This window comes from Talpa europaea (assembly GCF_964194135.1).
Source record: "Talpa europaea genome assembly, chromosome: 4".
Classification (NCBI taxonomy): Eukaryota; Metazoa; Chordata; class Mammalia; order Eulipotyphla; family Talpidae; genus Talpa; species Talpa europaea.
Genome location: NC_140070.1, coordinates 145,772,143 through 145,782,730, shown reverse-complemented (window position 1 = coordinate 145,782,730; position 10,588 = coordinate 145,772,143). Strand labels below are relative to the sequence as shown.

At 65.0% G+C, this 10,588-nt stretch overlaps 1 protein-coding gene across 3 annotated transcripts in view; it reads right to left on the bottom strand.

Moving 5' to 3' along the window:
* Window positions 1-307: 307 nt before the first annotated feature.
* Window positions 308-10,588, bottom strand: part of ABCG1 (ATP binding cassette subfamily G member 1) — a gene marked incomplete at both ends in the record, with an annotated part of 33,793 nt that continues 23,512 nt past the window's right edge. Inside the window, 12 exons of one of the 3 annotated variants that reach the window (XM_084232058.1) lie at window positions 308-536; window positions 1,342-1,460; window positions 2,343-2,501; window positions 2,601-2,701; window positions 3,383-3,551; window positions 3,915-4,016; window positions 4,114-4,298; window positions 6,311-6,425; window positions 6,931-7,054; window positions 7,187-7,332; window positions 9,646-9,696; window positions 10,088-10,220. In XM_084232058.1, the coding sequence (XP_084088184.1) occupies window positions 308-536; window positions 1,342-1,460; window positions 2,343-2,501; window positions 2,601-2,701; window positions 3,383-3,551; window positions 3,915-4,016; window positions 4,114-4,298; window positions 6,311-6,425; window positions 6,931-7,054; window positions 7,187-7,332; window positions 9,646-9,696; window positions 10,088-10,220 (1,633 nt within the window). The remainder of the gene's footprint in view (window positions 537-1,341; window positions 1,461-2,342; window positions 2,502-2,600; window positions 2,702-3,382; window positions 3,552-3,914; window positions 4,017-4,113; window positions 4,299-6,310; window positions 6,426-6,930; window positions 7,055-7,186; window positions 7,333-9,645; window positions 9,697-10,087; window positions 10,221-10,588) is intronic. The other 2 variants (XM_084232059.1, XM_084232060.1) reach the window with 2 other exon arrangements.

The window sequence follows — 10,588 nt, the reverse complement described above, 5'->3', positions numbered from 1 at the left end:
TCGGAGAGCACGTGCGGCGGCCGAGGAAAGGGAACCAGCCCGGGGCCGGAGGCCCTTCTCCGGCGCAGACAGAGACTTCCCCCAAGTCCCCTGGTCCCAGCGACGTGGAGTTTATGTTCTGCCCAGAACACAACGTAACATGGAATTGTGGAAAAACAAAAAGTCTATTTCCTCCTCCTACTGAAAGCCGGGGAGTGGGGAGGAGCCGGGGCCACGGCAGCCGCTCCAGAGACAGGGTCCGTCCTCCCTGTGCCCTTGGGCATAGCTCACGTCCACGATGCCCAGTTCTCTCTCCTCACAGCCAGGTTTACCTCTCCGCCCGGATTTTGTACCTCAGGACGAAGTAGGCGATGAGGCGCAGGGAGATGAAGAAGATGCCGAGAACGATGAAGTCCAGGTAGAGCTTGGCGTTCTCCACGTCCAGCTCCCGGAGGATGGCCTCCGACTTCTGGAAGTGGCAGGTGTCCTCGATGTCACAGTGCAGGTCTTCCCGGTCCAGGCCGTAGATGGAGAGGATGACCCCCTCGAACCCGTACCTGGGGGAGCACAGGTTTGAGGTGGGGTCTGACCTCCAGCTGGCACCCCCGCCCCATCGCTGCCCCCAAGGACAGGTCACGCGCCCGCTTCCCTCCCTCTCACCACTCCCGACACACACAGCTCCACTGTTTTCTCTGAGCGCTTTTTCCTCAAGTTTTGACTCATTTGCTTTCCTCCAACATCTCCAGCAAAAAAACAAACAACTAGCGGACGCTTGTTCAGGGGCGCGGGAGCTGGAGGAACCTGGGTCCAGCTGAGAGGCGGGCCTTCGCTACGGCCCTCCGAGGCCCAGAGCTGTCGCCCGGGTCCAGGCCGCGTGGCCAGCGCACGCCTTGACTCTGAGAGGCAGACGCGGTTCCTGGCTGCTGGGTCGGGGCGCGAGCCCCCTGGGGCTGCCCAGCGCTTGGCGGGGTTGATCGCCCGCTCCCGGCATCTGGGTCTGAACTGGCTGCTCCCGCGTGCGTGCATGCGTGGCTCCCGCCCAGCCCCGCACACGGCCTGCCCCACCTGGCGCCTGCCCCAGAGCCGCCCAGAGAGAGCGGCAGCCCCGCCCCGGCCAGCCCCAGCGGGTTCTTGTCCAAGGACGTTAGGACGTTTCCAAGATGGCCTGGGTTTGCTGGCTCTCTTAGGGTCTCCCAGATCTCCGGGACTTTGAGGAAAGATGGACTTGCAAAATGGGGGCACCCACTGCCCCCAAAGCACAGGGTACGTGGGGTCCCACCAGAGCTCGAGTCCTGCCGCCCCCTGCCCTGGCGCACGAGCGTGTGAGCACGACTGGCTCTGCCGCGGGCGGCGGGCGCGCACCTGACGTAGGAGATGTAGGACATCCACTGCAGGTAGGCCGGGATGGTGTCGAAGCTCACAAAGAACCCTGAGAAGAGCAGGACCGGGATGGCCGTCACGGGGCCCACGAAGGTCGCCACCTGGGGGCACAGAGGGCTCACTTGGGGGCCAGGCGCCCCCTCCTTCTCAGGAAGGCCTGTTCTGCACCATCACACCCAGCAGCCGGCCAAGGACCTGAGTCCCCAGGCAGGGCAGGCCCGGGCGGGGTCTCCTGTCGGGGTGCAGAGGGGTGATGCTGCAGGGCTTGGGGGAGGGTCAGCGGGGCAGGCTCAGGCCGGAGCTGGAGGGCGAGGAGGGATGGCGGAGGAGGAGAGGAGGGCCCAGCGCCTTCCACAGCGGAACAGGTGCCGCCACGGTCCCCACCACAGGAGTGGGGCAACAGCCCCAGAGGATGGGCAGGTGTGGGAAAGTGTGGTGGGCGGGACTCCTCCCACAGGGGGCTGGGCGGGCTGGGGGAGTGGCCTGGCCCCAGAAGGGGCTCCCCAGAAGCAGCACAGGAGACTCTCAGAGCTGGGCCCGCTGGCCTCGGCCTGCCTCGGCCACAAGGTGGCTCCGAGGCTCAGGGCCAGGGCAGCACAGCGGGAAAGGGGGTGTGCCTGGACCACGGCCTCTTGCCGCCTGCGGCCGGGGTGTGCTGAGGCTGCGCCCGCGGGTGCTGAGCTGGGGGAGGCCCCCGTGCTGGCGGGTCGGGCCGGGCTCGGCCGCAGCGTGTCGGAAAGGAACTGAGACAGCACGTGGCAGGCAGGGAGACCGCCTGCCCGGGGGAGCCCGCCTGCCCGGGGGAGCCCGCCTGCCCGGGGCAGAGCCCGCCTGCCCGGGGGAGCCCGCCTGCCCGGGGGAGCCCTGGGGGAGCCGACGAGATGCTCAGGGCGGGACTAGGAGAAGCGGGTCTCGGCCGGAAGGTGAAGCGAGACCCGAGGCCCGGCGACGAGGGAAGCAGCCCGGGGCTCCCCAGCCACTACCTGCAGTGATGTGGAGGCCGCCCCGATGAGCAGCCCCAGGGATTGTGCCACCAGCGAGGTCATGGTGCCCAGCGCGGCGAACAGCACGAAGCGCACGGCGTCGGACGGCTGCGAGGTCATCCAGTACACGATGCTGCAGTAGGCCACCGGGAACATGATCTGCAAGCACAGCGCGGCCTCAGGGGGCGCCCCACCTGCTGCCAGGCCGGGCAGGAGGGCGCAGGGAGGCCCCCCTAACCGTGCCCCGAGGCCGCGTACCTGGAAGGGGACGTCTGCCATGGTCTTGGCCAGGTAGTAGGCCTTCAGGCTGTACCAGTAATTCAGGTGCTCACGCAGAAACACTCCCATCTCCAGGGGAACTAGGGGCAGGGAAACGAGGAAGAGTTTCCTCAGGCCCGCCTGGCTAATGTCCCCCCGATGCCCCGGTGCTGAGCCTGGTCACCCCACTGGCCCACGCCTGGCCCCTGAGGCGTCACCAGCCCACGTTGTCATCCTGAGAACACAGACTCGAGCACGGAACCTCCTTCGGGGACTGTGTTCCCAGGGGTGCCTCAGGTGAGGTGCCCAGCTCGGGGGCCCCGGGGGGACTTCAGGGAGGGGCTGCTCAAGCTGGAGTCCTGATGAGGGCCGCATTCTACACTGACAGCCCCAGCTGACCAGGGGCAGCCTGCTCTGCCCTCCATCTGGAACAGAGAACCGCTGGAACCGTTCATCCGCCCACACGCTTGGCCACACCAGGGCTCTCTGACCCACCGAATGAGGAAACGCGTAGGCAGCAGGACTGGATGGGTTCCCGAGGAGGAGCCTCCTAGAAAGCGTTCTCTCTCCGTGCTTTAAAATCTACCATTAGAGAGTCATTCCTGTGGCTTACACGGTGTATTTTCTGGCCTCATAGAAACTACAGCAAGACCTACATCCGTTGGCAGAGTGTGGGATTTAAGCAAAAAGATCCGGTGTGTTCAGAAAACTCATCTGCTGGCCAGTGCCCTTCCTAGGGGGCCAGGTAAGGGGCAGAGGTGGCTCCGCGGTCAGGCACTCACAGGTGAGAACGGTGGGCATGAGAGCCGCGAACATGAGGAACAGCATGGAGAAGAAGAGGAAGCCGGAGTTGCTCAGGACCTTCTTGGCTTCGTTCCCGATGCCCAGGTAGAGCAGGCCGATGAGGAGGCCGATCCCGATGTGAGAGGTGATTCGCAGGTGTGTCAGGACCTGGGGGCGGGCGGGCGTTTACCGGTGCACCACGTGCCGGCCAGGGCAGGGCAGGGGCTTCGGGGCCTCACCAAGCCGGTGCCAGGCTCGCCTGCCCCTCTGCCCCGGAAGAACCAGCCCCCGGCCCCGAACCAACTCAGACACACGCCACACTGAGACACACACTCACGCCACATGCACACTCACACATATGCTCAGACACACATACACACACACACCATATGCACAACACTCAGACACACACACAAATACACACATGCACATGCCACACGCACTCAGATACAGACTCACACTCACACTCACACACTCAGACACACACACGCCAAGCCAGAGCGGACCCCGTCGGCCCCACGGGCTGCTCACCGAGTCCCTCATGATGCTGAGGAAGGTCCTCTTGAAGAGGATGCAGAACTGGGTGAGGCAGCTGGCGGAGAAGCTGTGGCAGCCTTCCATGGAGGTGGAGTCCTGGGGGCACAGCGGGGTGAGCAGCGCCCCGCCCAGACGCCAGGCGTGCGGGGCGGGCGCGGCACGAGGCTCTGCCCGGGGTAGGGGGTGGCATTACCTTTCTCAACCCCTTTAATCGTTTTGCCTGCTTTACCTCTTCAGAGGGCCGGTGCCAAAGAAAGGGGTTCACCTCGGCATCGCCCCCGAGCTCCCTCTTGTGGTCGGAGTCGCACACGCCCTCGCGGACGGCTCTCACCAGGCGGCCGTTCTGGTCCCCGTACTCGCCCGAGGCCACCTCCATGACTGGGGGGGGGACAGGGTCAGGCGGGGTCAGGCGGAGCACCCAACACCCCTCCTGAGGGCCAGGCCACCCACCCCGCCCGTCACCCTCACTCTACAGGTGTTTCCGAGCAATTCCAGAGGCGCTGCCGGAGGTAACGATTCGTCAGAATCACCAGCAAACATGGGGCCCACACCCCACAAAACCGTCATGGCCGCCACAGACACGGGGTGCTGTGTGGTGGGGAGCCCGCGGGGAGCCGCCCCCTGCTCCAGCATCCTGTTCCCAAATGCCTGGGAGGCGGGCATTGGGCATCCGAATGGGGAGGGGTCCCTGCTCGGGGGTGCCTGTCCCGTGGGTTGCGTGGGAGCCACGGCAGCTGCGGCAGCTCTGTGGGACCACAGGAAGGGAGCAGGGTCCTCAGGGTGCCCGGCATCCGTCTCAGCTCTCCTGTGAGCCTCTCTTCCACCCGCCCTGCCTGGGCCCTGCGCATCATGCCCTTCTGCACCTCTAGACTCGGTCAAGGTCCGGGCCCCGCGTCCTCTCCTGCCACATGGCCGGCTCCACACCTGGGGGTGATGCCCCACCCCGTCCCCGCTCCTTCCGGGCCTCCTGGACCCTCATCTCCACAACCTGGGGCTGAGGTCCAGAAGGCCCTGGCCTCGGGCCCCTGGCCACACGCGCTAAGTGCCCTCCCGGGGCAGCCAGGTCTCAGGACACGTGGCCCAGAACATCCTCACCCCGACGCCCAACCAGCCGGGTCTCCCACTCGCTCGCCGCTCCCACTGCACCCTGGACCTCGCCTGGTGACACTGAGGGAGAAGCCACCAGGGGCTGCGGGACCCCAGCGCCAGAAGTTATTCGCTCTTCCCCGCCTCCCTGTGCAGGCCTCGGACACCCCCAATCAGAGCACCTTCACACCTTCTCTCTCATGGACAAATACAGGCGTGTCCCCTTATTTGGGATTCCGTTGCACAGTAAGATACTTCGGGGGCCCCTCGCTTTGCTGCAGGGTGCTGTCCCGGTACTCCCCACATCGCTCACTATGGCTGCTGCCTCTTGCTCTCCTGCACCCCGTTCTCGGGCTGGGCCTGCCCTGTCCTTGCTAGGCTCCTCCCCAGCCCCACAGGACCCCACTGCAGCGTGTGCGGAGTGACGAGGCCCCGCTTTCCTGGAGTGCAGCTCTCCGTGCTCCAGGTGTCTGCTGGGTCCTGCAGCCACCAGGCGGTGCTCCCTGCTGGCTAGGTGCTCCGGGGAGCTGGCCCCATATCCAGGTCACCCCAAACTCCCTGCCTGCTGCCCCTTCTTAGAGGAGAAGCCCCCCAAGGAATGGTGCCCTGGGGGGGCCAGATGTTCGATGCTGGGGGAGGAGAGGGTGACTCCCCGAGTTCATGTCACACTGTGTTTGTTTGGAAAGGCCCCGCAGGCTCACTCAACTCTCCTGGACTTAGGGTGGGCCCAGAGGCTGGTCCTCAGAGGGGAGAGGACCAGGGGAGGCCCGACAGCAGGCCCCAGCTCCGTGTGGACGACGAGGAGGTGACGGGCTGAAGGTGCGCCAGAGAGACGGGGCCCGGGGCCGCCACAAGGAGCTGGGGCCGCACATCGGAGGGTGTGGGGCCCAAGGGGCCGACGTGTGCGCAGCCCGTGGCCACAGTCACCCCTCAGTCTGGGAGCCGCACCATGGCAGTGCCTGGGCCTGGTCTCCGGACACTGAGGGCCACCCACGGCCACCTGCTGGGTTGGGAGTTCAATTGGAGTTTTCACGTCCCCATTAGCCACCGCAGCGGGCACCGCCTTTATATAGAGGTTGTTCTTTCCTTTTAGAGACAACTTCCTTTCACCTGCCTCGCTGGGGCCCTCGGCCACTCCAGCCTCTCCGGGGGTGGGGTGGGGGTGGCTCCTTTCCTCTGCTTTCAAAAATCCCCCACTTGATGGCGTTTGGTCACTTGTGGAATGTTCCAGCAATTCCTGACAGGGACTCCGGGCAGCAGTGGAGCCCACCAGGAGCAGGACAGCCCCCCTGCCTCCTACTCACCGAAGTCCGCGGGATTGTGGTAGGTCGGGCAGTTGAGGCCTAAATCCCTCAAATACGGTACGAGATTGGAGACCTTTCCGCGGTACACGCACTGCCCTTGGCTGAGGACGTAGAGCTGGAAAAGGCAAGGAGAAGGGAGACGTCAGGCCTGCCCACCTGTCCGTCTGTCCGCCCATCGTCCGCCCATCGACCACCTCTGAGAACGTGACATCCTCGCCCAGACTACAGCTCACAGGGAACGCGCGTGGGGGGCAGAGGCCAGGACTGTCTCCCCTCCCCCATCTAACAGAGCACCGACTGGGGCCAGATCTCGGTGCTAAATACGTTTCGTCCTCTGGGATTTCTTTTTCTTAGAATAACATACAAACCCGAGGGTCATGCAAGAGGCCGGACACTCCACACACAGTAACCTGCGCTTCGTTCTGTGACACGGATGCCCGGCCTCATGGGGGCTCCCTGAGCATCGTCAGTAGGACCCGGGACCCTGGGTGGACCCAGCCAGCTCCTCCCGCCCTTCACAAGCAGGGGACGTCCCAAGCCTCAAGGACCGAGGCCGAGAGCAGGACCCGCCTGGTGGACGCGAGTGGGCGGGTCTCCCGGCTGCCTCAGGGGCTGCGTACCTGGTCAAAGAGCTCGAAGAGCTTGGCGCTGGGCTGGTGGATGGTGCAGATGATGGACCTGCCGCCCTGGGCCAGCCCCTTCATCAGGGAGACCACCTGGAAGCAGGACGCGCTGTCCAGGCCGCTGCAAGTCAGAGGGCGCCATGAGGCCCGGGGCCCCAAGACACCCACCCCCAAGTCTTGGGGAGCAGGAGAGCTGGCCTCTGGGGGGTAGGGGTGGCGGCTTCAGGGCGGGGCAGGCTGGGCTCACGGTTACCTCGTGGGCTCGTCGAAAAACATGACGGGGGGGTTGTTGACCAGCTCCAGTGCGATGGCCAGGCGCTTGCGCTGGCCGCCCGAGAGGCTGCCCGTCCGCGTGTTGGCACAAGACAGCAAACCCAGAGCCGTGAGGATCTCCTTGACCTGGGGGCAGCAGGGCCAGGGGCGGTCAGGGCCCCTGAGCCATACCTCACCACCCCAGGGGGCCTTAGCAAACCACCCCCTGGATGCGCGGGTCGGGCCCACCCCAGCTGCCCAGTGGGGCAGGCTCATTTCAAGCTTGAGGCTCTGACCGCGTCCCTTGGGGCCATCGAGCAGCTGGGCCTGGGCTGTGCCCCGTCCTGCTGCCCGCTGGGGAAGAGAGCTGTCGAGAGCCGCCCTCGCAGAGGTCCCCAGCTGGCCCTGGGAAGCCGGCTGGGCCCCAAGACACAAACAGGCCACTGTGAAGCCCCCCCCATTTGCTCCAAGTCACTGATCCCGTATTGTCTCAGGGAGCAGAAAGGCAGCTGCCGCAGACTGCTGTCAGGCGGGATCCACGGGCCCTCCCCGCCTCCTCGCCCGACATGCCAGCAGCTCCCCTGGGGAGCATTCAAAAGGAGAAGGCGTCTCCAGGAAAGGAACTTTCTGTCTGCTCTTGGGTTGTCTGCACGGTCGGGACGAAGGGCAGCAGGCAGGATGTGGAGGCAGAGGCCACTCGGTGGCCTCACCTGCCCGCACTGTCAGGGGCATCTTCTCCAGCCAGCGGGGCGGCTTGGCTTTAGAACTGGCCAGGAAGTGGACCAGTGGGAAAGGAAGATATGTGACTAGAGACACCGTGGACTATTACTCAGCCATCAAAAAGGCAAGGCCTTGCCATGGGTGGCGATGTGGATGGGCCTGGCAAACAGGAAATAAATCAAAGACAAGCGCGGAGGGTCTCACACGAGGAGACAGAAAAGAGGGTGCTTGCCCAGAGGGGAAGGAGGGTGAGCGGGGATGAAAGGGGTGAAGAGGCCGTGGGGAGGCAGTGGACGCCACCGTACAGAAAGATCTGGAATTACAATGCCGTGCGGCTGAAGCTCATATACTGTCAGACGCCAACGATGCCGCAGTGACATTTACGAACTAGTGAGAGGAGCAACCGCCAAGGAAAGCTTCCGGGTCACCGGGAGGAAGGCATCCCCCCTCCCAACTGCCCCCCAACCCCCTGCTCTGCCTGAGGAAGTGCCTCCAGGGCTGGGCCGATTTTCTGGGAAACAAGGAAGCGCCCTGGAGGACACCACCTGCTGGAACATTCCATTCTATTGTGTTTCCAGGAAAAGTAAACAGCAGAGGCCCAGGTAGCAGATTGGTGGGAGACAGGCGGGCTTGGAACAACCGCAGTGGCGGCTTCAGCAGTGGGACCCTGTGGAGGCCCGGGGTCCAGGCGGCCAAGTCCGGATTTCCTGTGGGGGACCGTGCAGGACCCCAGAGCTCCGGGGGCCCGTGGGGACACTCGCTGCTCCGCACTCCCCACTTGTGAGCCAAGGGAGAGACCAGGCGCGGCCATCAACTCCGCACAGACGCTGGCTCTGCCGTGGGGTGCACTGGTGGCCCCAAGTTTGCAGGTGCAGCGGGAGAGGAGAGGGTGGCCCTGAAGATGCCGACCCCTGGGGGCGGCTTCTGCTTATGCCACCTGGGCCGGTGGGTGGGACGCATGTCCCCAGCAGTCTCTGCTCCTGTCTCCTCAGCCCCTTTAACTAAGTCCACCAACTGTCCATTCCCGTCAGAACGCAGAGGCCAAGTGGACTTCAGTGGCGACCCAGCAGCACTGTCCCTGCTCCCACAAGGGAGGCAGGAGCGGACATGATGTTGCATGATTTGGGGTTCACCAAGCTCCATCCCTGCCCACAGGCTCGCTGCCCAGCGAGAGGGCTGTCCCCACGGAGTGATGCACACGCGTGAACTCTCCGCAGTGTGGGGTCGTGGAGCTCCCGGCGGGGCCTGGTCCCGACCCTCGCTGCTCCCGAGCCGGAGGCTTCGCGGCAGCCATGGCGGGCTTAGAAGGCCTCATCGTGCTGGAAACTTGTTTATTTTTTCAGAGGCCGGTTACTAGCATGAAGGAGCCGCAGCTCCCCTTGAGAGCGTGTGTGGGCGGAGGCGGCTATTTTTAAAGGAATGACTAACTTCTCCATTGTTGCTGTTTTATAAAAAGCCGCTGAGTGTGAAGGTATCAGGCCCAAAGGGTCTGCGCCGGGCCCCGCGCTGAGCGGGATTCTGGTCACCTAGGTCCGCCCCCCTGGCTGTCCTAGTGCGGACCTGAGGGAGCCAGACTCTGCGCGGAGTGACCAGTCACCCTGGCCCCGGCTGCCGGGCGGGGCACACACCGGGGGTCATGTCGCCCCCACCCCTCCAAGGTCATCAAGCACCCCAACCACCTAGGCGGCGCCAGCAGGTGCCCCCACGGACTCTGTGCGCTGGAACCCCGACCACACTCACCATCTCCCTCCTGCCTTCGTCCTTCTCCTGCAGCTTCAGGTGTGCGGACACCTGCAGGGTGCATGGGCAGGTCAAAACACGGCACCCGCGGGTCCCCGCAGCTTCCCAGGCCCTGCACCCCTCCTGTGGCCTGCGCGGGGTGCAGGCAGGGGCCGCGCTAGAAGCCCCCATTCGCATAGCAGCTCCCTCTGTGTCCTCCAGAGATGGGGCTGGGGCAGTGGAGGGATGCAAACCCCAGGCATCTAGAACTTTCCATGGGGGAGAGCTTATACCATAGAAACAGGCAAGTGGAACCGGACTGGGCAGTGTTTCTCGGGTGCAATTCTGCTGCCAGCACAGCTCGGGGCCCCAGGCCCTGCTTGGTGGGGCAGGAGCTCAGTGGGGCAGGGCGGGTGGCCTCCCCTGGCATCTAGCGCTGTCTCTGCGGGCGGGGGCCGCTCACCATCATGGCCTCCTGCACGGTCAGGTGCGGCAGCAGCATGTCGTCCTGCATGATGTAGCACGACACCTTCCGGAAGCGGCGCAGGTCCCGGGGCAGCCCGTTGATGAGCACGGCCCCCTTCATGCCGGTCTCCCTGTAGGTGGGACAGCGCGCGGTCAGCCGCCCTGCCCAGCCAGGGCAGGGGAGAGAGGGTCGCACGGGAGGGAGGGGGCTGGGGTGTTGATGAGAAGCGCCCACTGAACAAAGATGCCCGCAGGGTCGGAGGTGCACCCCGGCTTTGTGCAGAGTCCTAAGATGGGTCCCCAGCCAACCCTGTGTGCACCCGAGGTCACACCCGAGGTCACACCGACAGCCCCACAGGCTGTGCTCTGCAGTGGGGGCGCGGCTGGCACCTTGGAGCTGTCCCTGGTGCAAGCGGCCGCCCACCGGGAGGGCCCACGGCTGGCTCCCGGGCTCGGACAGTCCCCAGACTTGGGGCCTGGGCCCTGGACTCGCTGGGCC